Source organism: Condylura cristata, unplaced genomic scaffold, assembly GCF_000260355.1.
Source record: "Condylura cristata isolate star-nosed mole 26May11 unplaced genomic scaffold, ConCri1.0 scaffold00012, whole genome shotgun sequence".
Lineage (NCBI taxonomy): Eukaryota > Metazoa > Chordata > Mammalia > Eulipotyphla > Talpidae > Condylura > Condylura cristata.
This window is the reverse complement of record NW_004567113.1, coordinates 28,985,384-29,009,202: the sequence shown is the minus strand read 5'-3', so window position 1 is coordinate 29,009,202 and position 23,819 is coordinate 28,985,384. Positions and strand designations below refer to the sequence as shown.

At 44.7% G+C, this 23,819-nt stretch overlaps 1 protein-coding gene across 1 annotated transcript in view; it reads right to left on the bottom strand.

Annotated features, from left to right (window-relative positions):
* IGFBP7 (insulin-like growth factor binding protein 7) overlaps window positions 1-23,819 on the bottom strand; it is a 71,942-nt gene that overhangs the window by 2,748 nt on the left and 45,375 nt on the right. Inside the window, exons 3-4 of the mRNA XM_004681466.2 lie at window positions 10,416-10,525; window positions 1,796-1,912 (exon numbers count right to left, since the gene is read on the bottom strand). Coding sequence (XP_004681523.1) covers window positions 1,796-1,912; window positions 10,416-10,525 — 227 coding nt within the window. The remainder of the gene's footprint in view (window positions 1-1,795; window positions 1,913-10,415; window positions 10,526-23,819) is intronic.

The window sequence follows — 23,819 nt, the reverse complement described above, 5'->3', positions numbered from 1 at the left end:
GGGACAAGATCGCCTATGGAGGAGCAGGTGGCCTGATAGGACCAGCCTGTGACCCCCTGAGCCAGCAGACTCATGGGGGAAGAACGAAGACCATGATTTGTCATTTGGAGCTCGCCCAGTGCTGAGGCAGAAACACCGATAGACTAAATCCTGCTGGAAGGCTGGTGAATGCTGGTAGGTTGATGTTGAGACTGAGGGGCCCTAGGGATGGAAGGGATCACTTGTACACTCAGGAGATGAAAGTCAAAGGGTCGCCGTGGGGGCCTAAAGCAGCCTGTGTGTTGTCTGGTACTTTAAGGCCACAGCCTGGAGAGGCAACAGCCAGAGTAGAGGAAGGGGCAGGCATGCGAGGGTGAGGTGCTGAGGAACTGTTCTTGGGGGATGGGCGGGGAACATAGCTTGTGGTGGGAACCACAGCTGAAAAGAGGCCCTGAGGGAGGCCACACGTGGAGCTGAACCCACGGATCTCCTACCTATGTGCATGTACAAAGGGTTGACCGCAGTGCCAGGGTCTGCTGTCACACTGGTGGCTGTGAAAGCAGGTGTTGGAGTGACAGCAGTGAGTACCACTCGGGACTGGATAACTGCCATAGAATGTCACCCAACGGAGTGCATCCTGGAGGTGGATGTTGGTGTATGGCTTGAGGCTGAGACCACAGCCAGAGGCCAGGAAGCCTGAGCTCCTGGTGTGTGAGGGCAGATGCTGTGAGTGAATCGTGGCTCCCTCTCAAACAGCTGGCCCTCAGCAGCAGACTTCGTGGGTCCTCTGTTGGTGGTATCAATCTTTCCTGGTTTTGCCCTTGGTTGGTGCCCTATCAGGGCTTATTTGCATTCTGTTGTATTTTGTTCTACTGTGATGGTGGTGTATTCAGTTGCATTCTGCCTTCTTGTGTGGGTCATGGCTGCACATTCTTTTGGCTTCCTCTGAGTGAGCAATCCCAGGGTCAGGCTATTAATCAGAGATAACATTCACCAAGGGAAAATTCACCAAGGGAAAATTAGTGTATGGTGAAAACCCTGAGGGGGTGGATGGTAGGGTAAGGAGAGATTACTCTAGTTTTGTGCCGCTGGCCTCTGTGGTGATCACCTGCGTTCTTGAAAGCAGGAGGCCCTTGGGAACGCGGGCTCAGGGGCACTCCAGCCTGGACTATGGTGTGGGCACACCTGAGCTGAGAGACTGAGCATATATAGGTGGGATCACAGAGGATGGGGTGTGGCAGAGGAAACCACAATGGAGCGCATTGGGGAGCTGAGAGAACATCAGAGGGCCCAAAGAAAGCAAAGATTCTGTGGGGCTGGGAGGTGAGCCCCGAGTGTCCCCTTCTGGCCTTGTACTGGTCACCTCACTACATATGGTGCGGGGAAGATCATTAAATGCTACTGAGGTCATGTAGTACTCAAAGACAATAAAAGTAAAAGGAAATCATGCCACTCAAAGCATTGTCATGGACAACTTCTAAGCACATTCACGTGGGTTAAAAGCTAGACAAGGCACACAGGAACTCGAGGGTGTCTTGGTAGGGCATGGGCTCTAAGGACAGGTCAGGAGTAATGATGGTCAAGCAAAGTATCAATTAAAATAATGGGAATCACTGAGTGTTTCTCTTTGAACTCAGAGTATTTCCAGAATGTCCTAATAAACTTCAGCTGCTTTTGGCTCCTTCTGAGGGAGCAGTCCGAGGCTCGGGGTGTTATCAGAGGTGTGGGAGGTCAGGTTCTGGCAGGCTGGCAGTGCTCTGGGCCTCCACCAAGTCAGCTCTCTTTAACGAAACCCTTGTCAGTGCTTGCTACTCACCAGGACCCAGCCAGTTACTTCGTGCTTTTCTGGCCCCCCCCGAGTCTGAATGGCCAGGTTGTCCCGGTCACCAGGCAAGAGTTCTGTTCTCTGAACCCCATAGTGACCTCTTTTTACCTGCAAAAACACAAGGGACAAGTCTTGAGTTTTCTGCACCAAATCATCCACTTGGAAGAGACTACATTGCTCGGGTTACAGAGCACTGACACCAGACTCCTTCCTTGGATGAAACAGAGCAATTTCCATGTTATCCTCCTCAGAGCACTTCACACCAAAATGCAGACTCTTATTTCTTCCTGTCAGTTTCCCTCTAAGCTTACAGATTTTCAGTGACTGTGTTTTCCTGTGTGCTGAGGGGTTACACATCCTACTTTCTCCACTGGCTACCATTATTCCCTCACATCTTTATAAATGCTGCTTCAGGCACGAGGCTTTTTCTTTCTGGCCATGCCAAGTTTGACTGATGAATGGCATCTCCTATTCTAGGTTTGATGTCTGTGACTTTGCTTCAGTCAAGGGGTTCTCCTGAAACAGTCTCTTTAATGGAAAATAGGTTGAACCCAAATCCAATACCATTACTTTGTTACAGGGGCTAGAGTTTCATAAGATGACTTGTTAAAGAACTGAGTTGCAAATGATGGTGCCACTCTGTGTGCCAGCAGGAAATTCAAAGGATGCATTAGGAAGAGTTTCCATGTCCTTGTTGGGAGGCCGGTTATGAATATGGTCCTTAATTTTTTTTTCAATTTCAAAAGACAAATTATTTACATTCTTATTGATTTTAGAAAATAGACGAAGTAAAATTTACTTATACCCGCACTACACACATACATTCAGCATAAATTTCTGTAAGTGGAATTGTTGCAGAGTGAAGATATTTTAAGGCTTGTGATAATGAGTTAAAAAATCAAAGGAAGTAATGTAACTTCCTGTATCCAATTCACCTTTAAGAACTAAGTTGATGTTTATTGATAGTCTTTGTGATTAGAAAAAAAGGATTTACAATCTCAAATTCCCTGTCATTTTCTATTAAGCAAATCTCAAGTAAATAGGTCGTGTTTCTGACCCTACACATCTGTGTTTCTTCTGCCTGGGATCCCCCCTCCACCACTTTTTTTTTTTTTAAAGATTTATTTATTTCTACATACAGAACTGGGGTACAGGCTAGAGGCTCAGGGGCGGTGAGAGGCTTCACCAGAGACAGAGCGGGGAGCAGAACAGGCAGATCTACGAAGTACACTGCTGAGAGGAGCAGTGGGCGGGTCAGGAGAGGGCTGCCACGCCATGTGGACTCCTCCTGGGCAGGCGGGAATTGAACTGATGCGGAAGTGGCTTTAGCTTCTCAGTACAGTGCTTTAACCCGCTGCGCCACCAGGGAGGGCCATCCACCACTTTTTTTTTAAGATTTATTTATGCATACAGAACTGGGGTACAGGACAGAGGTAGGGGGAGAGAATTCACCAGAGACAAAGTGGGGAGCAGGACAGGCAGATCGAAAAAGTACACTGCTGAGGGGAGAAGCTGGTGGGTCGGGAGAGGTCTGCTGCGCCATGTGGGTCACCTCTGAGGCCAGGTATTGAACCTGTGCTGTAGTAACTGTGACAGCTTCATAGTGCTGCACTTTAACCCGTTGTGCCACCAGAGTGGGCTCTCTACCACTTCTGTTATTAAGTTCTTGTCTCAACTTCAAGCCCTTTTATTTTTTCTGCTTCATTCTCGCAGGGCTGGAACTTTTCAAACCATGTGGGATCCCGCCTACTCCTACTCTGTGAAAAATAGCTAGTATTAATGATTTGGAATGCTGGTTTTTTTTTGCTAGTTTGTTTTTTTCCCCTGCGATTTCTCACTATTACTGTGAGAAAAACCAAATATCTTATGTTTTCTTCCTATGACGGCTAAAAAGATAAAACATACACTCAATAAGCATCTTCAGTTTCCCAAGTAACTGGGGAAACTGTTTATGCTAGTGCAGTTTTTGAAATACTCTTAAAGTGAGTTTTAGTAGTGGTCAAATATTAATTTGACTCAACTGTTAAAGTAATATGTCTGACTTTTCATACTGGCTTTCAGAATCCTTTAAAGGTTTTTTTGTGTGAACAAAGAAAAACACTACAACACAGATACACTGAAACAAATGAGCTGCTATCCTCAGATCCTGGGGCTCTAAGTAAAGGACATTCTGTGCCAATTAACCTGGCCCCCCGATACAGAGCAGCTATTATTGTAAAGTATTTGCCTGGGAAATGAATATTTTCAGTTAACCACACTCATACTTTATTTCATTTTTTTTTAAATATTTCAGATTTTTTTTGAAGATTTATTTATTTATTCATACAGAACTGGGGTACAGCCAGAGATGTGGAGGGTGAGAGGATTCACCAGAGACAGAGTGGGGTGCAGAACAGGCAGATCTACGAAGTACACTGCTGAGGGGAGCAGCGGGCAGGTCAGGAGAGGTCTGCCCGCCATGTGGATCTCCTCCAGGGCAGGCGGAAGTCGAACTCATGCGGAAGTGGCTTTAACTTCTTAGTGCAGTGCTTTAACCCGCTGCGCCACCAGGGAGGGTCACTTTATTTCATTTTTAATAAAGATTTATTTATGCATACAAGAGCTGGGGTACAGGCTGGAGGTTCAGGAGATGAGAGGATTCACCAGAGACAGAGTGGGGAATAGAACAGTCAGACTGACTGAAATACAATGCGGAGGGGAGCAGTGGGCAGGTCAGGAGAGGTCTGCTGTACTACGTGGGTTACCTCCCTGGCCGGGGATCGAACTCATGCTGCAGTGGTTGCGGTAGCCTCATAGTGCTGCACATTAACCCATTGCACCACCAGGGAGGGCCCCTGAACTCACACTTTAACACATTATGAAATGTTAGATGTGACACCATGTAGAGAACAAATAGAAATGCCAAGAATTTTTGCATGGCAAATCTTTGTAGGGTAAGCACCCTCTTATGCAGGGGAATTGATAAACATGGGTACTTAGTTGAAAAAAATAAAAAAGCTGAAAAAAGTGGCTCATAGACAATTCTACACATGTGGAGTGAATTTAATGTGCCTCAGAGTCAACCTTAGAAATCTGTGGGGCAGGAAAAACTGCCAGTAGCCATTGCTCACCTTCAAGTGTCAATGACGGGAGATGCAGAGGGAGATAAAGGAAGCCTTTTGTGCTCTCTCTGGTTGCATTTTAGTTGCAATAAAAACTTCATGAATCCTGCTATAGCAAACCAGCAATTACAAAGAAAAGTGCTAGTGACTATAGCAACAGGTAATCTGATTTCTAAAGGATAATACATTGCAAGGGTTCACTGAATTTCAGGGAGCTTTAAAGGATGTTTGTGCAGCAAAACTATTGTGCCATTCTGGTGAAGTTTCAGAAGATTTTGATGATTAGAATACACAGCATCATGTGTTAAAACTTTTAGTCACTAAAAAACCCAAAACCAAACCAAACTAAGCCAAACTTCTAGCCAAAGTAAACAAAGACAGACCATGCAGGGGAAACAATTGATATTAAGAAAGGGCAAAATTTCTGATGCACAAGAAACCGTAATGATAACAAGAAAATTTTCCAATAGAAAAATGAGTGAAGGATGAAGAATATGGAAACACTAACCCAAAGAGATTCATTACACCATTCTCCACAACAGTCCAGAGTTGGAAACAACTTTCAAGAGCCATTGGCTGATGGATGGATACAAATGTGTGTATACATCATGGATGGACTACTTGGCTATAAAAAGAACAAAAATTCTGCCATTGGCAACAGCATGGACCTTAAAAGGAATTATGCCTGGTGAAATAAATCAGATGGAGAGAAACACCATGTGAGTTTACTAAAATGTGTGCTATGAAGAAGCACAGTAAATGACCTAAACAAAATCTGTTAGACTCTAAGACCAAATTAGAGGTTAGTAGAAGAGAAGGGGGTGAAGGAGAAGAGTAAATTGGTGAAAGGGGTCACCTGCATGGTGAAGGTTGGAATTAAACTTGTAGTGATGGACTTAATATAAAATATTACAGATGTTGATTTAGAGTGATGTACACTTGAAAGCAATATAAGATTAAAAAAACAAATGTTTATAATAGAAAATTTAAAAAACAAAGGCAAATGTGAATTTTTAAAAATGGGCAGAGGATATTAAACAGGCAATTTTATGTAAAAGAAAAACTGAATATTATCAATGGAGTCAAGGAAATGAGATGCTGCTTTTACCCATTTTAATATAGCTAACAAGACGGGAAATATTCAGGCTGGTGAGGATGTGGGAAATGGCACTCCCACATCGCGACCTCCATCTAGAAAATAACCTGACTGCATTGCCACAGAAAGGTTAAAATGCAACCACCGGGAATTTGAAAAGTAAAAACGGCCAAACAAGTCAGAACAATGAAAACAAATACTGGACATTCACACAGCAGACAAGTCAGCAGCGTAGAACACTGGACATCAACATACCCCGAGGTCTCTGAGGATAAGAGCGAGAGGGGAAGAGACATGGGACACAGTGGTGGTGGGAGAAGAAGCAGACAAAAAGTAAAGCTGTCACGCCAGGCAGGTGTTACTACAGTAGATGGAATAGGATACCTTAGTTTTGTTCAAATAACATTGAGAGTAGAGACACTGCTATATGATTATTAGTAGAGTCAAGTCTTGTTCTAGCTTTGGGTAGAAATGTAAATTGCTTTAAACTGGCAATGTAAGTTATAATTAAAAAAAGAAAGAAAAAGGGCTGATTGATCAGACTTGGTTTTAAATAAAAATGAAAATTTTGGTTCTGGTTACACTGGAAAAAGGACTTGAGGAAGAGAAAACATACTCTGTGCGGTCTCTTAAAACACTGAGTTATACTTAGAGCTTCAACATAGATCCTGTCTATAATGTCCCCATTATTTTTGTCCTTGGCAGTTTCATTTATTGCCACTTCAATTTCCAGTTTCTCAGGCTGTTAGACAAAGCTCAGATCCTCTTGTTTCCTGCAATGGTAATTTCCTACAGATTTTGTGTTTCAAGCCAGGGACCATACATCCACACCCATACCTCCCCTGCCCCAGCCCCCCACAAACACAAGAAAATAATCTGATGGTGTCAATTAAGACTAAAATCTTTTGACCTAGCCATGTAATGTTTTGGGGAATTTATACAATGCGGGCAGGCAGGGGGAGCAAGCACTAACAGATCGGATATGTATACTCAAGATATTTAAACCATTTTGGTATTGTTTCGATCATTTCCAATGACCAGTGACCCTCCCTGTTGGGTTAAAGCACGGTGATATGAAGCTATCACAGTCACGGCGGCACGAGTTCAGTCCCCAGCCAGGAAGGTGACCCATGTGGCGCAGCAGACCTCTCCTGTCTTGCCCACTGCTCCCCTCAGCAGTGTGTTTCAGTAGATCTGCCTGTTCTGCTCCCTACTCTTCTGGTGATCCCTCTCACCTGTTCCCCCCAAACATCTGGCCTGTACCCCAGTTCTTATATGCATAAATCAATCTTTAAAAAAATAGATATTTAAGCTGACCAAAAATTGGAAATGACTGAAACAATACCAGAATGGTTTAAAGATGATGGTACATTCACACTTGGGAGGCTACACAGTTATAGAGAAGCAGATCTGGAGCGATGGCCATTAAGCATTGACTGAGAAAACTGAGAAAATCGAGTTTCAGAGAATTATGTACACTGTATTCCCATTCCACCCTGCACATGGGGACAGTGTGAGCATGTATGTGGGATGAATCAGGGCGTGAACAGACACAAGCCAGGGCCATTCGCCGAGAACAGAACTGTCCTCAGAGAACAGAAGGAGATGGGGAGACCCTGCACTCTTTATGCATCTTTTGTTAGTTTTCCCTTGTTACCATTATAACAACTTAAACATTTTCAAACTTAAAGGATATTCTTAGAGGTCATAGGGTTTAAATCTGAAAAAATGTTCAGGCAGGACAAGAACTGAAGGGAGGTCTCCTCCGTCTTGGAAACACCCAAGGGCCTGGGAGGAGACACAGGTGTTTACCTGTCATCTCTGACTTGCCAGGTTAAGATACATGACTATTCCAGTTCATTTCCCCACTTCAACATATTGCTTTTGGGGTGAAAAAGTCTAGGGCTTGTTAACATCAGCTCGATAGCTACTGGTAAGGAAAGCTTAGGCCACTCACTAGGCTGCCATCTAAAAGGGGCACCGTTGTCACCTGATGGCTCAGAGACACTCGTCCTGTTCCCCAGCTGCTAAGACTCTGTGCCCAAGAAAGACCTTCTGTGTGCCTCATTTTAGCCAGAGTGCTCTAGGGCCACTTACAGCCCCCCAAAGCAATTCTGTGTTTAAATTGAATTTGAACTTCACGTGACCTTGTTCGGGAGACGGTACAGCCTGAACGGGCTCCAGCCACTGGTGCTGTATGGACTCCACCCACCACCATGCTAGAAATCACAGGTGTCTAGGATTGCAACTCCCATCATGCCACAAAACTGCCATAGCTCTTGACTTCCTGAAGAGGGGAGTGAGGGTTCTGGGAATAAGGGTGGGGTTAAGTAGCCATGCTTGGTATAAAGCTGAACATATGTGGGCTTGGAGGGGAACTGGATTTTGCCTGCATTCAGCATCACCTGGGCTCCCATTTCCGGCACCATTACAGGTAGGACATGCTGATCAATTAATTTCTCCATGCTTCCTTGTCACTCTCTTAAATCCCCTGCTTTTCATTTCGCTTATATACAAGCTTTTTATTAACTGTTGTGTGTCCTTGTCCTTGGGTCTTGTTCTGAATTTGGGTGAGGATTATTTCAGCCTGTCTTCTAAACAGTCTGGTTATAAGGAATGTGGGAAGAAAACAAATGTCCATTTAACTATTTAGGTCAGTGACTTTCAAAGTCCCACAGTAGGAAATACATTCTGCATTGCCATCTGGACTATACAAAATGATATAGTGATGCTCCTATTCAGTGTGATGCCTAGAGCTGCTTGTATTTTAATTTTTAAAAGAAAATGCAGGTTGTGATCCCCTACATTAAAGTCAGGACTCATGGTTGGGTCACGGTCTGCAGTTTGAAAAACACTGCCTTATGGCATACACATGGCAAATGACTTCCTGAAAGAGGAGGAAAGTCAGAAGAACCTGGCAGTTGGGATTTTGCTTGTTTCTGGAAGGACTATAGAAAATTATTTTTCTGTTTCTCCCACTCTCTTCCCCCTTTTCCATGTGTTCAACCTCTTAGCTGACAAACCCTTAGGGAAGCCCATGGATCTGGTTCATATGATCATAAAAGTTTAGCAGAAAATATCCCAAGGCAGATTTATTCCCCTGCTGCATAGGTGGGGTAGAGTAAAGACTGAAGAAATTATCCTTTCTCAAGGTTTGTCAGTAAGGCCACATGTCCCGTGACGTTTGGTTCACTCTGCTTCTTTTTAGTCTCCAGAGAAATGCAACAGAACTTTTATTCTTTGGAAAAGTTGTTCCTCTGTCTCTCCAGCATCCTGAGTAAATCAGCAGCAGCCAAATAAGCAATGAAGCGCCTTAGCAGCTCTGGGGCAAAAGCCAAGAGGGACACCCACCGCTTCACTTCTCCCTAATCCCCATGACCAAGTCCACTTATGAAGGTGAGCTCTCATTGCTCCCTTTAGCAGAAGTGAAGGACAGCTGTAGCACTGGAGTGGAGGGGTGGGACTGTGTCTACTTGCAGTACCCAAGCCAATTTGTAGTCACCCAGATTTCACTCCCACCAAATGGCCTGAAGAGGGGGCTGGAAGTTGACTTCAGCAGCAGCAGCAGCATCTTTACAGGCTGGGGAGAGGGGCAGACTCTTTCCTAAGCAGTGATAGTAACTGGAGCTGAGAGCTGCTAGTGCAAGAGTGCCTGTCACGTGGGGGAGGCTTTCTGAGGTAGTAGGACCAAGGCGTTGAGAGCAAAGCGTCAAGAGAATCCTGGCTGTGTAGCTGAAGCCAGCTGCCGTGAGGCTGGAACCACCCTTTTTCATTTGGACTAACCTAGTTTGACGTGGGTTTCTATATTTAGCATTGAGAGTGTTAACTACAGGAGCCAAAATCCCTCTAGAGTTCCAGAAGCTGCTCCACTGCTCATGCACAGGGTATACAAAAGAATCGAAATACTACTATGCATCGCTGAGCTTGCTGGAGTAAGTCAGTTAAGAAGGAGCATCTGGGGGCCTCCCAGGTGGCACAGGGGGTTAAGTCTCAGCACTACGAAGATATCTGCAGTTTCTGCAGCACAAGTTTGATCCCCGGCCAGAGAGGTGATCCAAGTGGCTCGGCAGACCTCTCCTGACCCGCCCACTGCTCCTCTCAGCAGTGTATTTCAGCCAGTTGGCTTGTTCTGTTTCTTGCTCTACATGTCCACAGGTGCACACATCCAGAGGGTGGGTTTGGGCGTTCGGCATTATAGTTTTCCAGATCCTAAGGTTCCCTGCTCAGGCTCTGCAAATGAAAACTGGCAGGAGCTATTTGAAAGGTCAGGAACATAGTTCTTCATTCAGGGCAGGTGTTGGGAAGAATGCTAGAAGACACTGCTTTTGGAGAGCAGCAGGTGGTGGAGCAGACTGAGGCATTGAGGTCATTACCATCCCTGTGCCCGGCAAGAGGAGCTTGTTGCATCACTGACCTTGTTCCAGATGAGGACAGGGGTGGGGATTCCGATGACCTCACAACTCAAGTACACCTGGGCACCGGTGACATTCCAGATGTCCTTGGGAGGTGTCACAATGGAAGGACCTACAAAGAGAACACAAACCAAACCCATCTTGTAAAAACAGTTTTTTTTTTAAGATTAATTTGTGCATACAGACTGGGGTACAGGCCAGAGGTGCAGGGGTGGCAAGAGGCTTCACCAGAGACAGAGTGGGGAGTAGAACAGGCAGATCGATGAAATATATTGCTGAGGGGAGCAGCGGGCAGGTCAGGAGAGGTCTGCCAGGCCATGTGGTCACCTCGGGGCAGGCGGGGATCGAACTCATGCGGAAGTGGCTTTAGCTTCTCAGTGTTGTGCTTTAATCCGCTGTGCCACCAGGGAGGGCCGTAAAAACAGTTTTTAACCTTAGCATGGTAGGAATAAATACTTGATTGTGTTTATGAAGCTCTCTCCTCTGGAGTATCTGGATTATATTTTAAGACCAGAACTGGCTTTGCCTGCTACCAGCGTAATTCTGAATTATGCTTTGGGGATGTGTATATCTGCCCTCAACTCATGTTTAAATGAGGATAAACTTACCAGTTGCTCTGTGTTCTCTGGGACGTTCCAATGAACAAATTAATATGATGGAGCTTTAAAATCCATTTTATTTTTTATTTTTTTAAATTCAGTTATCCTTGAATTTATTGATTGTTACTATGGATTTATTTTTTAAAATTGAGGAAACAGTAGGATCCCCCCTCCCCGGAAGCCACCCTCGTGTGCCCTCCACCAAATCACCTATTGCTCACACCCTGTCCATCATGCTTCCTTCCTTCTTTGTTCCCCCAGTATCGTGAATCGTCATCCTAAAATGTCTCATGCTTTTCTTTTTTGGACATTACTATTTTTTTTTTTAAAGATTTATTTATGTTTACAGAACTGGGGTTCAGGTCAGAGGTGTGGGAGGAAAGAGGACTCACCAGAGATGGAGTGGGGAGCAGAACAGGCAGACTGACAAAATACACTGCTGAGGGGAGCAGCAAAATACACTGCTGAGGGGGCAGGTCAGGAGAGGTCTGCCATGCCCTGTGGGTCAGCTTCCTGGGCGGGGATGGAACTCGTGCTTCAGTGGCATTGGAGAGCTTCATGATATGGTGCTTTAACCCACTGCACCACCAGGGAGTGCCTGATACCAGGATTTTTACTGGGGCATGAGGGTGAGGGTTGGTGGCAACCACCAACCACTGCTTGGGTAATGAGAGAAAAAGGAGATATTTGATCATGTGCTGAGCACTGGAAAGGCAGCCACTGTCTGGAGAAGCTTAGTGTGGGAGATAGAGACACCCGCGACGATGGGCAGGAGCGGTAAAGTCCAGGGAAGAGAGGAACGTGGAGTTGTCTGCCTGATGGGACTGAAGGAGACACCTTTGAAGAGAAGTGGCCTGGGTGTCCAGAAAGAAGATGGGAAACTTCTTCTTGACTGTGCAATTTGGGCATCAATGGGGAAAAAGGAACCCAGAACCCCTAAAGAGATGGCTCTTTCCCAGGACTGTGTGCAGGTCCCTGGCAGGTGGCACTGGCACGTGGAACCTGGCATTGCTTCACTGGTGGCTAAGTAGGGGAATACTCAGGGAGAGCCCGAAGCAGCACCCCTCTCTCTCCTCCAATTCTGGAACACCCCAGGCCTCCTCTATCATTTTCCCTTTAATCAGAAGGCCCTTACACAGCCAACATCAGCGGTGTGCATCCTTTCAGTGGCTAAAGAGGTTCTGGGGTCTGCAAACTACGGTCCATAAATCTGGCCCGTCAGTTATTTTTTGCTTTTCTTGAATGCTCTTTGTGTTTTTAAGTGGTTGAATAATAAATGAAAGGAAGGATGTTTCATGACATGAAAACGATAAATTCACATTCTTGGTATCTATAAAATAGAATAATGTTGGAACACAGTCATGGCCAGCATGGAGCAGTTTCCGTCAAGACTCAGGCCGAAAATACTTGGTACTTGGCCCTGACAGAGGAAATGCTGATCCCTGCTCTATCAGTGAGGGGTGGGGATGGGGGAGGCATGATGCCTAAATAAATGTGGCAGAAAAATGTCAGGACTTTAACCCTGTGTATATCATGCAGAGCTGATGCAAGTAAACCCACTGGATCAGTTCTGGATTGCAACAATATTGAAGCCAGTAGATCCCACAAGGGCTGTGGCTACTTGCTGCTCCTTTCTGCTGGGGAGGCAGGAGGGGCGGGATTTGCACCCTGTGTGTCGATCAGAGGAGTGTGCACTGCTGGGAATTAGTAACTCACTTCTGCTGATTCTGAATGCCAGGCTTCAGGCTCTGGGGCCTTCAGAGAGACTAAACAATCCACAGAAGAAGGGCCGGAGCCTGGATCCCCACAACAGTGCCCTGTGCCAACACACAACTTCGCCCTTTCTTGAAGCTCAGTGGCACTTACTGAATGCATGAGTTAACTTTTCCCTCTAAGGTCTAGCTATCGCAGTCTTGGGGCTTTCAGTCTAATAAAATGTCTTAGGGCAGGGTCCTCTTGCCTCAGAGTCCTGGGAAAGGGACAACCTTGCCTCTAGGCCTGGAAAGTTTTCTGGCATAATCAGCATTCAAGGGACATGAAGTCTTCCCTCTTGCAAAAGGCTATTTCCAGCACACTATTAGTTTCTTGAACTGGAAAGGAAATGACCCCAGCATGGAAGATTTTTCCCACTCATCTAAAGTCCTAGATGTTGATTTTGTTTAATCCCTTGGGGTATTTTTATTTTGTCCCTTATAAGAATGTGCAAAACAATCGAAGTTTTGAAAGCTCTAAATATACTTTGTGCTTCCTTTCCTCTAAACCTCTGAAGAGGAAGCTTCTAGCTTGAGGTGGGAGCCTGGCTTTTCTGTCGCAAATGTGGATGTGGTTAGGAGAGCTGTGCTGTGTTTATGTGTGTTTCTCTTCTGTCTCGGAAGCTTCCTAGTCCAGCTGGAGCAACACTGGGTCCCACCAGGGCTGGCCAGCTCCTTACTGTATCCCAGGCTTTCCCCACAGCTCCCAGGCCCCAAGGGCTTGGGTGCCACAGAACCAGCTGTGACTGGACTTTGAATTACTTTCTCTCATCTCACTGAGAGCCCCTGTGTGGCTCTGTCCTCCTTCCCACATGAGGACCTGGCAACATGACCTCAAAGCTCCAGGGACCTTAAGGGATTGTTCTGAGAAGAATACACCAGTGTTCAGAGATGTGGAGAGGCTGGAAACAAAGTTGCCTTCACATATCAAAATCACACAAATTGGGCCTCCCTGGTGGCGCAAGGGGTTAAAACACAGCACTATGAAATGATTCGCAGTCACTGCAGCACAAGTTCGATCCCTGGCCATGGAGGTGACCCACAATACTGCACTCCCCAGCCCATGCTAAAGAGCCATCCTCGCACGAGCCACTAAGAAGCAACCAAGCGACCTTTCATGTATATATATTTTTTTTTTAAAGATTTATTTATTTGTGCATACAGAACTGGGGTACAGGCCAGAGGTGCAGGGGTGGCGAGAGGCTTCACCAGAGACAGAGTGGGGAGCAGAACAGGTAGATCGACGAAGTACACTGCTGAGGGGAGCAGCGGGCGGGTCAGGAGAGGTCTGCCACGCCATGTGGTCACCTCCGGGGCAGGCGGGAATCGAACTCATGCGGAAGCAGCTTTAGATTCTCAGTGCTGTGCTTTAACCCGCTGTGCCAGCAGGGAGGGCCTCATGTATATTCTTAAACTCTTGGAGATCTGTTCTATTTCATGAGAACACTCAGCAAAATGACTCTACTAAATCAAGATGACTGGATTAAAAAGATGTGGTACATATACACAATGGAATATTATGCAGCAGCCAAAAAAGAAACATATGCCTTTTGCAGCAACATGGATGGAGCTGGAAGGGATCATGCTTAGTGAAATAAGCCAGAAATAGAAGGAAAAATACTGGACATTTAACTTATAGCAGGAGCATAAAGGACCAGGGGGGGAAATAATAATGAACAACTATCTACCAGAGACATTTTACAGGGTGGAGTGGGGAATGGGATCAAACATGGGAGGGAGGGGGAAATGCACTGGACTAATATGATGGCACATGGGTGATCTGGTGATGGGAAGCCCATGGGGATTACAAATGAGATGGGAAAAGGCACAAAATGATGTAAAAATAACCTATAATAATAAAAATATTAAAAAGCTATATAAAATAAAAAATAGTTATAATAATATCAATTCTAATTCTTTCCACTTTGCAGATCCAGCATTTATTTCTATTTTTAAGGATAAAGCAATTTTAGATCTCTTTGAGATCATTTTCAGAAAGAAAACTTAAAATCAGTTCTCAAGGCCTGGCCAAGGGAAACAGTATTGCCATCTAAATCAAGCACAGTGCTTGGATTCCATTTAAATCTAGTCACAGAAAATTTAAATGTTTAGGGATAACCACCAGCATAGGTTCAGTTATTTATTTATTCTTGCCTTTGTTCCATTAAAGACTCCAGATTGCTCAAACATCTGTCGAGCAAACATCCTGTACATCGCCTATCTGACAGCCCAGGCCTCCCTCCTCTCTTGTACCACCTGCAGCAACCAAGATGTCCAGATTGCCCCGTGCCTGGTGTGAGGAAAGTCTGCCCTGGCTTTCCCCACCTCAATCACCCCAGTGTCTTCCTCAGATAACTGTCCCCAAGCCAGACTACTTCATTTTCTTCTCTTTCTAAGTTATCTTTCTAACTCACTGCATTTTCATTCAGTTGTGGCCAGATCCTAGATGAAATTGTAGCACACACAGAAAAAGAAAGCTTGAAGTTTTGATAAAAACTAAAATTCAGTGGAATAAGCCGGTGCCACCATACACGTACCCCTAAGTAGTTATTAAAAATCTTCTGCATGGCCCTCCCTGTTGGCGCAGCGGGTTAAAGCAATGCACTGAGAATCTAAAGCCTCTTCCGCATGAGTTCAATCCCCGCCTGCCCCGGAGGTGACCACATGGTGTGGCAGACCTCTCCTGACCCGCCCGCTGCTCCCCTCAGCAGTGTACTTCGTTGATCTGCCTGTTCTGTTCCCCACTCTGTCTCGGGTGAAACCTCTCACCGCCCCTGAGCCTCTGGCCTGCACCCCAGTTCTGTATGCACAAATAAATCTTAAAAAAAAAAAAAAAATCTTCTGCAGACTCTCTGCCTACAATGGCCTCCTTAGTCCCTAGACTAGTAATACTTGATTAGAACTTAGAAATAGCTGGTATATCACTAAAAATATGAAAAAGGATACATTATGGATGGGTGAATTTAAGTTTGGGTATTTCAGCTTGGTTCTCAAAAGGCTAAAAAGGGCAGCTCTTACAAAGTACACAAAAGTCACGAGGAGAAGACCTTAAAATGGAATGAATTTTTATTTTGACTAGCAGTTCATTCAGCCTGACTTTACATAAAGTTCTAATAGAGTTAAATTTATCCTATAAAAGGTACAAGGATAATGTAAATTAAGTATGTGAGCAAACTCCTAGTCTTTTAACATAAAGTGCTCCCCAGACATGACCTGAGATGTTCTTACCATTACTCTTAAACCAAAAACCCATGGCCTTCTTGGGGGCTCAGGGGTTAAAGTTTCAGTGCTATTAAGCTATGTAGAACAAGCTCCATCCCTGGCCAGGGAAATGACCCATGGGGCACAGCAGACCAATCCTGTCTCACCCACTGCTCCCCTCAGCAGGGTATTTCAGTAGCTCAACCTGTTCTGCTCCCAACTCTGTCGCTCCTGAATCCTCTCTTCTTCCCACCTCCTGCCCTGTACCTCTGGCCTACACCCCAGTTCTTGTATGCATAAATAAATAAATAACAAAACCAAGAACAAGGTACTCTTGGGAGCAGACACTTGGCTCTGGATCTCTGCCACTTACAGCTTAGAGATCTCAGACAAGCCACACACCTATTTTTACAAAGGAAGACACCAGGACAGGTCTAAGAGTCTTCCCCGGGCTTAAGAATGTTGTAAATGTCCTACAGCACAGTCATATAGCATCGTTGACACCCATGAAGTTTTGAGTTTCTATTGCTCGTCTCTGGAATTCTCATCTCCCTCAAAGCAGTTCATGCAGCACCTTACCTACCCCAGAGCGAAGCACGCAACTCATAACAAACAACACTCTCCCACGGGCGAATAAACTAGAACTTAAAAATATACCAGTTGTGGCTCTCCCTGGTGGCGCAGTGGGTTAAAGCACAGCACAGAGAAGCTTAAGCCACTTCCGCATGAGTTCGATCCCCGCCTGCCCAGGAGGTGACCACATGGCATGGCAGACCTCTCCTGACCCGCCTGCTGCTCCCCTCAGCAGTGTACTTCGTGGAGCTGCCTGTTCTGCTTCCCGCTCTGTCTCTGGTGAATCCTCTCACCCTCCGCATCTCTGGTCTGTACCCCAGTTCTGTACTAATAAATAAATCTTTAAAATATATATATATATATACCAGTTGTGAGATGGAAAAATGCACAAAAATATGTAAAAATAAACTAATATATATATATCAATTGTTCTAAGATGGAAAAAGGCACAAAATCATGTAAAATGAAACTATTATATTATTTAAAATATGTATATATGTATCAGTTGTTACCAGATTTTCTAAGTCTAAAAGAGCTGTATAAGAGATGTTAGGAAGTTTTATTTTAAAATTTAAAATACTCTCTGAGTCTGGGAAATGGTTGAAAGTAGAATTCTAACAGTCAATTTTTGTTCAGTTTTGTTATCATGTTCAAACATTTTTGTGCTTCACTGCCTCCTTCATTTTTCTTATTAATGTTTACATTTACTTTGCAAATCCACGCTTCTTTCTTAAGTCTGTCCAATGCTCGCACCCACCATTACATGCTCATTACTATTTCCAAAAATTTTGCTTCTGCTGATGCACTTGTCTCCTTGAATGCTTTCCACCCACTCTGTTAGCTGTACCCACTCTTATTTGATGCTCTAAAGCTAAGGTATCATCTCCCTTATGATATTTTTCAGCTCTGGTTCCTACTTTTTTGCTAAAATCCTATTAGATTTAGAGTTAGTGCCACACAGATTAGTGCCTCATTGTTCTCTAATGTTTCCCCAGCTGGGCTAATTGAAGATGCCAGTGTCCTGAGCCAGGAATTCTGAAATCACGTTTTTCATGTTTATTCTAAGAAGGGTCCAAATTACATGCAGTGGGTAACAGGCAGCAGCAAAATCAGGAAAAAAATAACATGTTTCAGCCAAACAGAACTAAGAGGGCCACTGTCTTGAAACTACACCAGGACGCATTTCCAAGGTACCATCCCAGGTAGCCCTGAGCAATGTTTCTTGGCTACTTCCCACTCATCAACCAATTAGTACATGATCAGGGGGTACAAATTAATTAGGATATATACTAGGCAAGCAAGTCCCAATGAGAAGGGTAGGTCTGCTGAGGGGAAAGGATCATCACTATCTTCATATTGAAAACAGGATTTCTGTACTATATTGGGTTATATTATTCACATTTTACTCTCTCTGAGCCCTTCTTAACATGGCTGGCACAGTTGAATGTAAAGACTTCCCCTAGTTAGGTAGATTTGCAATCCATATTCATAGCATCTCAACGATGTTAAGGCCTGGAACAGTTCAGAGTATGAGAATTTATACCCAAATGGGGAGGTTTGAGAAAGAGGTGAGATACCACATATGGAGATAAAGAGTTCAAACGACTTGGCAAAAATTACCAGATTGGATTCTGATAACACATTGAAGGGAAAAGCACCAAACAAAAGTACAAAAACGGGAAAAGAATAGTAGGAAGATGCTATGGCCAAGAGGGGGAAGGGGGAAAAACATGTGGAAGCTTCCTGATATTAATTAAGGGGAAGCAGTAACTGCACAGCTAATTAAAGAGCCCAGCCATCTGCCAAGGCAACTCACTAAGGGAACTTCCAGAGGTGGGGTAATGTAGCAGCTGACCCTTGAAGGAATTCAAGGGTCAGCACAGTCTTAAGGGTATCAGCTGAGGACAGCAAGGGCAGGAGGAGAAGGGACTAAAACTTGAGCAGCAGAGGCCAGATTTCAGTATTTTAGTTTAAGGCCAAGTCATCTGGCTATCGTAGCGACTTTCTAGTAAGTTACACTTATTGTAAATGAAGATCCTAAAGTTTATAATGATGGGGCTCTACCATACATGGATCATCTTTTGATTGATCCATATATATCTGCAAGTTGAATAGACCGTGAACCTTAGATATAAAGTTGCTTCTTGCCATGTGTTGCTTGCAGACAAATCTCTTATCACTCCACCCCCTTCCTTGCATGAGTCTATTTCTAGAACGAGCTGGCACTAAGGGTCTGACTGAGAGCATTTGTTCCACCCAGAGGTGGCCTGGTACTTCTTGTGGTCTGGGCGATCGTTGGAGAAACACTATCTTAAGTAAAGTAAATCCAGCACAAATTTCAAGTCAAGTTCAGGCGCGCAATGTGGTAGTGTGTTGTGGATGAGCTAAGCTGGGCTGTATGGATGACATGGCCAAGGTGAACTCAATTTTCAGCAGAGCACCTTAACTACCATCATAACACCAGGGCGACTGATGTCCACACATGTTAAATTAGTGGTGTCAGACTTTTACTTGGTTAGAGCATGTGAAAAAAATGACTTTGCAGTGAGTGCTTTAAGGAAACTCCCTAGTTATGTGACTGTTTACATTAAGGTAGCTTTGGAAATACTTTTGATTCCACATCTCATGGGCCTGTCCCATCAGGACTATGACTCACTTTAAATCCAACGTGTTAAAATTTTCCTATTCCCTCAGCATGGGATGGGGTTGGGATGGGGGTGGGGTACTTTCCACTGGAAGCTACTTAGTGCCACCTATTCTCAGATTCCTAGGAACCAGGATTCCCCTAGGATGCTGCATCTCAGCTACTCTACCCACCTCCTTCTCCTACGCATACACCAGTCTGGCTTGCACAGGCCTGAGGATGTGTTTCCTGAACCAAACTGTAAGGGGAAGCCTTCGGCATCTGGACACTTATACACACCCAAAGCTTAGTTACCTTCCACACTCCTATGCATGCTAACAAAGACTGCAGACTGTTCAGTCCTGATGTAACAGATGGCCTTGAATCCTGTTCTGGGGGTGGGGGGATAGGAGGGATTCCCACATGACCTTCTACTTTATGAAGGCCAGGCATGCTAAACCCCACATCTAGAACACTTTGGAAAGCCGAAGAAGGCTATGGCGTGAAGTCCCAGGAGGCCCCCGGAGCGTGGACCATGTGACTGCTGCTTCTGCTCCTGGTCTCCTAGGCAGGTCAGGTACCCACCTGGGGTCTTTAGAAGCTATAAGTTCTTCAGCTGCCTGTGAATTGGGTGCATTCTCAACTCCACTGCTTAAGGAAGAGATTTGCTTTGTAGGAATCCCAACAAACCCCTCTGGCTAGACAGACAAGTCTGGAGTTAACAGTGCAAGCGCTGGGTTACCCTTTAAGACAAGGAGTGATCAAAAAGAACAGATCAGCTTCGCCTCTGAAAAGTTATCCGGTTAGAAGATCTTGAAGAAGCTTGTCTGGAAAAAGGAAAGGCACCCGCTGCACAGAGCCAACAGACACAGCTCCAGCTGCCTCGGCCCCAGCCTCCGAGAAGGAATCCGTCTGGCAGAGGGGCCCAGTCCCGCAGCACGGGCTGCCCTGGGAACATTTAACTAGCTTGCAGGACTGGGCTGCACTTCCAGTTTCTAACTGGGCTGGGCCTGGGGACCTGTACTGACACTTTTAATTTTTAAACAAGGCATCAGAGAAAGAGATACCCAGATGCCGAGGAAGGCAAGAAGGTGAAAGTCAGAGATTTAAACACACAGTGCCATTTGGTGATGGGAAACCCGCGGGGATTACAATCGAGATGGAAAAAAAAAATGTACAAAATGATGTAAAAATAAACTTTTGTAATAAAAAAAATTTTTTTTCACATAAAAAAAAAACACACACACATACAGTGCCCCCTAGTCTTAGGGAGAGGCCAAATGACACCCTGGAGCTGCAAGTGTTTCATGAGAAAAGAGAAAAGCTGGGGTGCTGATTCTGGGTGAAGGCTGAAGACCCCTGATCACCACCACCAGCACCAGCACCAGCCCAAGCGCGGTTTCTCGCAGCCTGTAACTGGTTTCGCCCTGTTGGAGGCCACAGAGCAGTGTCAGGCTTCTTTCCTCTGCTGGAAGCTTTCAGTTAGTTGCCTGATCTCTGCATCTCTGCAGTTCGATGTCTCTCTTGTCTTTTTTTCCATTTTCCTAAAATAAAGCAGCAGGTCCATGTCCTGTCTTGCTGTGTGCCTCCCCCGCCCCCTAATTCCTACCTTTAATGTTAGAGCCCCAAATGGGCTCTACTGCAAAGTCTGTGGGTCCGACTTAAACTCCCACTAAATGGGGACCCTTTCCGTTGGCTCGTTTCATGTCAGATCATCCTGTTAAGATGCACTGAAGTTGCTTTTAGGGCACGGGAGCAGATAAAACACAGGGGTCTGTATGAGGAAGTGGCTCCTTCAGACTTCCTGAACAGAGTCTGGCATTTTTATTTGGTGATGTTTTGCTCTCCAGCCTCGTATGCGCTAGGAATTCTCATGGTTACAGTTGCCTCCTTGGCCGACAACCCCAGACATTAATCAGCCTCACATAACAGCTTCCCCTGTTCTTTCTCAGTGTTTTTGCTTCTCCCACTTGTGCCCTCTGGTTATTTTCTGTACTTCTTTGTGATGTCCTGGACTTGAAAGCTCCCTAATATTCACCCCCAATTTCCTCCTCAGTTTCTCTCTGCTTTGCTCTGCTTCTCAGAATTCCTTTCACCTCCTACCAGGATCTAACAGTTCTCCCATTTTCCCTATTTTCTGGGGCCATTCCTAGGCTCTAGCAGGAATAACAACTCCTTGTACCTGGAGGGGTTAACTCTTTTTGCTTGTGTGTTTTGGCTTCTGTTATTTGCTGATGGACCACTGTGCACATAGTCTGTGCTCCACTCCAAGCACAAACAAGACATTCTTTCTGAGCGCAGAGGAAATTCACATCATAGAAGATTCTAGATGTAGCTGCAATGGAACATCTGGGCTTGGAAGAATCAGACTGTTCAACTGAGGCTCAGAAGAGCCCACTGCCATCGCTCTGAATATCAGAGAGGTGCATCTGTCTCTGATCACAGAGAATGAGGCTGTCTTCAGTGGGAAGTGGGGGACTTTGAATAAAGGTTTTGTATTATCATCTAGTAAGGCAGATCACGCTTGCCTTTATTGGGAGGGATAAACCTGGAGCCCATCATGTGGGGTGTGACTTTTGAGAGGGGAAGCAGGTCACGGAAAGCTATGCGAAATCACTGGGAGTGGTAATCCCAGAAGATGGGGCTCTGGGAGCCTCGGATTGCTCTTCGCTGCTCTTACTTGTATTTATAGGATCAGATGTCTTTACTTAGGCGGTTTATTTTTAGGCCATGGCTATTTTTCCTGTAATTAGTGGTGCTTTTTTTGAATTTTGTTTTCTTTTGTTTTCCTTGAGTTGTCAATTCCGTTTACAATGCAGGAAGAAACAAGGAACGGGTTTCCCTAGAAGGTCAGGTTTTAAAGGTGAGGATGCTGTACCTTTGCAAGGGCAGGGCGCAACCCTCTTCAAAGCCTCCTACAGCAAGAGCAGGAGAAAGCCTGGGGTCCTGGCAGGGCCACCCCTTCTCTCCTTGGAGCTCCTTCGGGGGCAGTCATCATTAGCTCCAGCCAGGGAGACTTTATTCCTTTGTCTAAGTAAAAGAAAACAATGTGCTCACAGCAGCTGGGATTTTGGATTTGGCACCTCTTCAGAGCAGCCATACAGAAAAGTAGGAAACTCATTCTTTAGAGACCTGGGGAAGAAAATGTCCTCGATCTTCCTGAAACTGATGTGGACACTGCTGTCTATGCTTCCCCTGGCCTTGCCTTTTGGGTACATTCTCTGGGACTCTCTCTAGGGAAATGTGTGCCCTTGTTAGGAAGCTAGGGGCTTGTTCACAAGGGGATGATGCTTGTTCTGCTGTGAGCAAGGGGAAGAGATGAAGAAATAATGCAGGTTTATCTAGTTTATGGGAAAGGATTAAGGTCTCCCAGTCTGTAAACCAGTTAAACTGATACTTGAAAAAAATCAAAGTAGATTCAAATATAGAAAGTATGAACAAAACCCAGGGGGAAATATAACTTCAACTAATCATGCAACGAGTCTCCACTCTTCTGCCCAGTTTTCCATGGAACTAAGCCTTTGTGAAAACTGAGGGCCACGATCTCTGGAACTGAGAGAGAAAAGTAATCTCAATTACAGACAGTTTCTGAGTAATTAGTTTTGAATGTACTAGCAGTATTTTAACCTACTTAATAATAATGTAGAATAACAATTCATACTATCAATATTATGTAGTTTCCCACAGTGCCATGCAACATACTTAGAAGATGATTAAAAAAAGATCTTTCTGGAACATACTGATCATCAGATATAAAATTGGGCTGGCCAAAGGACCAATTTCTAATAACTAGGTATACCAAAAAATGTCACCCAGTCATCACTAACTTTAATATCTATTCCTGTATTTAGAATGCTAAATTCTATTGCCTAGTTGAATTTACTCTTTAAGGGAAAATCCCTCTGGTAAATAGCATAAAAGGTAAGGTCCACAATAGTACTAAGTAAAGTTTCAGCATTGTATGGTATGAGGCAGGTTACAAAAATAGATTGGATTAATTTATTTAGCTCCTTTATAACTTAATGCTGAGCTAGATTGCATGAAGATGAAAAGACGATGGGCTTGACCCTATGGGATGTATATTTACAGTCCAGACAGTGCAAGCAGACAAGTACACATGCAATCATAACATAGAATATGACTGGTCCCATGTTAGAACTATAATTATAAAAGCTATTTGGACTGAGCTGATCAGAACCAAAATGATGGAAGAGGAAAGGGGCTTTTAAATCTCAGGAGGGTGGATGGGGGCAGGTAATGAAATTCCAAGTGAGGAGATCAGCTCATGCAAGGAGGTGCAATATCACTTGGGGTGTCACTCACAGGAAAGTTAATCCTTGAGATTGGTATTGAGTTTACCATCCCACACAGAGTGTTTATATTCACTACTTGATTTTCACTTTTCCAATAATCTTGTAAGCTAGGCTAGTCATTTATGGAGAAAGAAATTAGGGCTTAGCGAGGTGAAGTATTTGTGCAAAGCCTCACAGACTGGAGATAGTTGGCCAGAATAGGAATCTACCTTGGTGCCTCTTGACACAAACCTATAAGGCTGAGGTGTTGTTTTGTTTTGTTGGGAGATGACATGCTTGGAGAAAAGAAGAAGGAATCTCGAGAACTAGAGGTCAGCCTAGACTGCAGAACTCTTCAGTGTCTTGC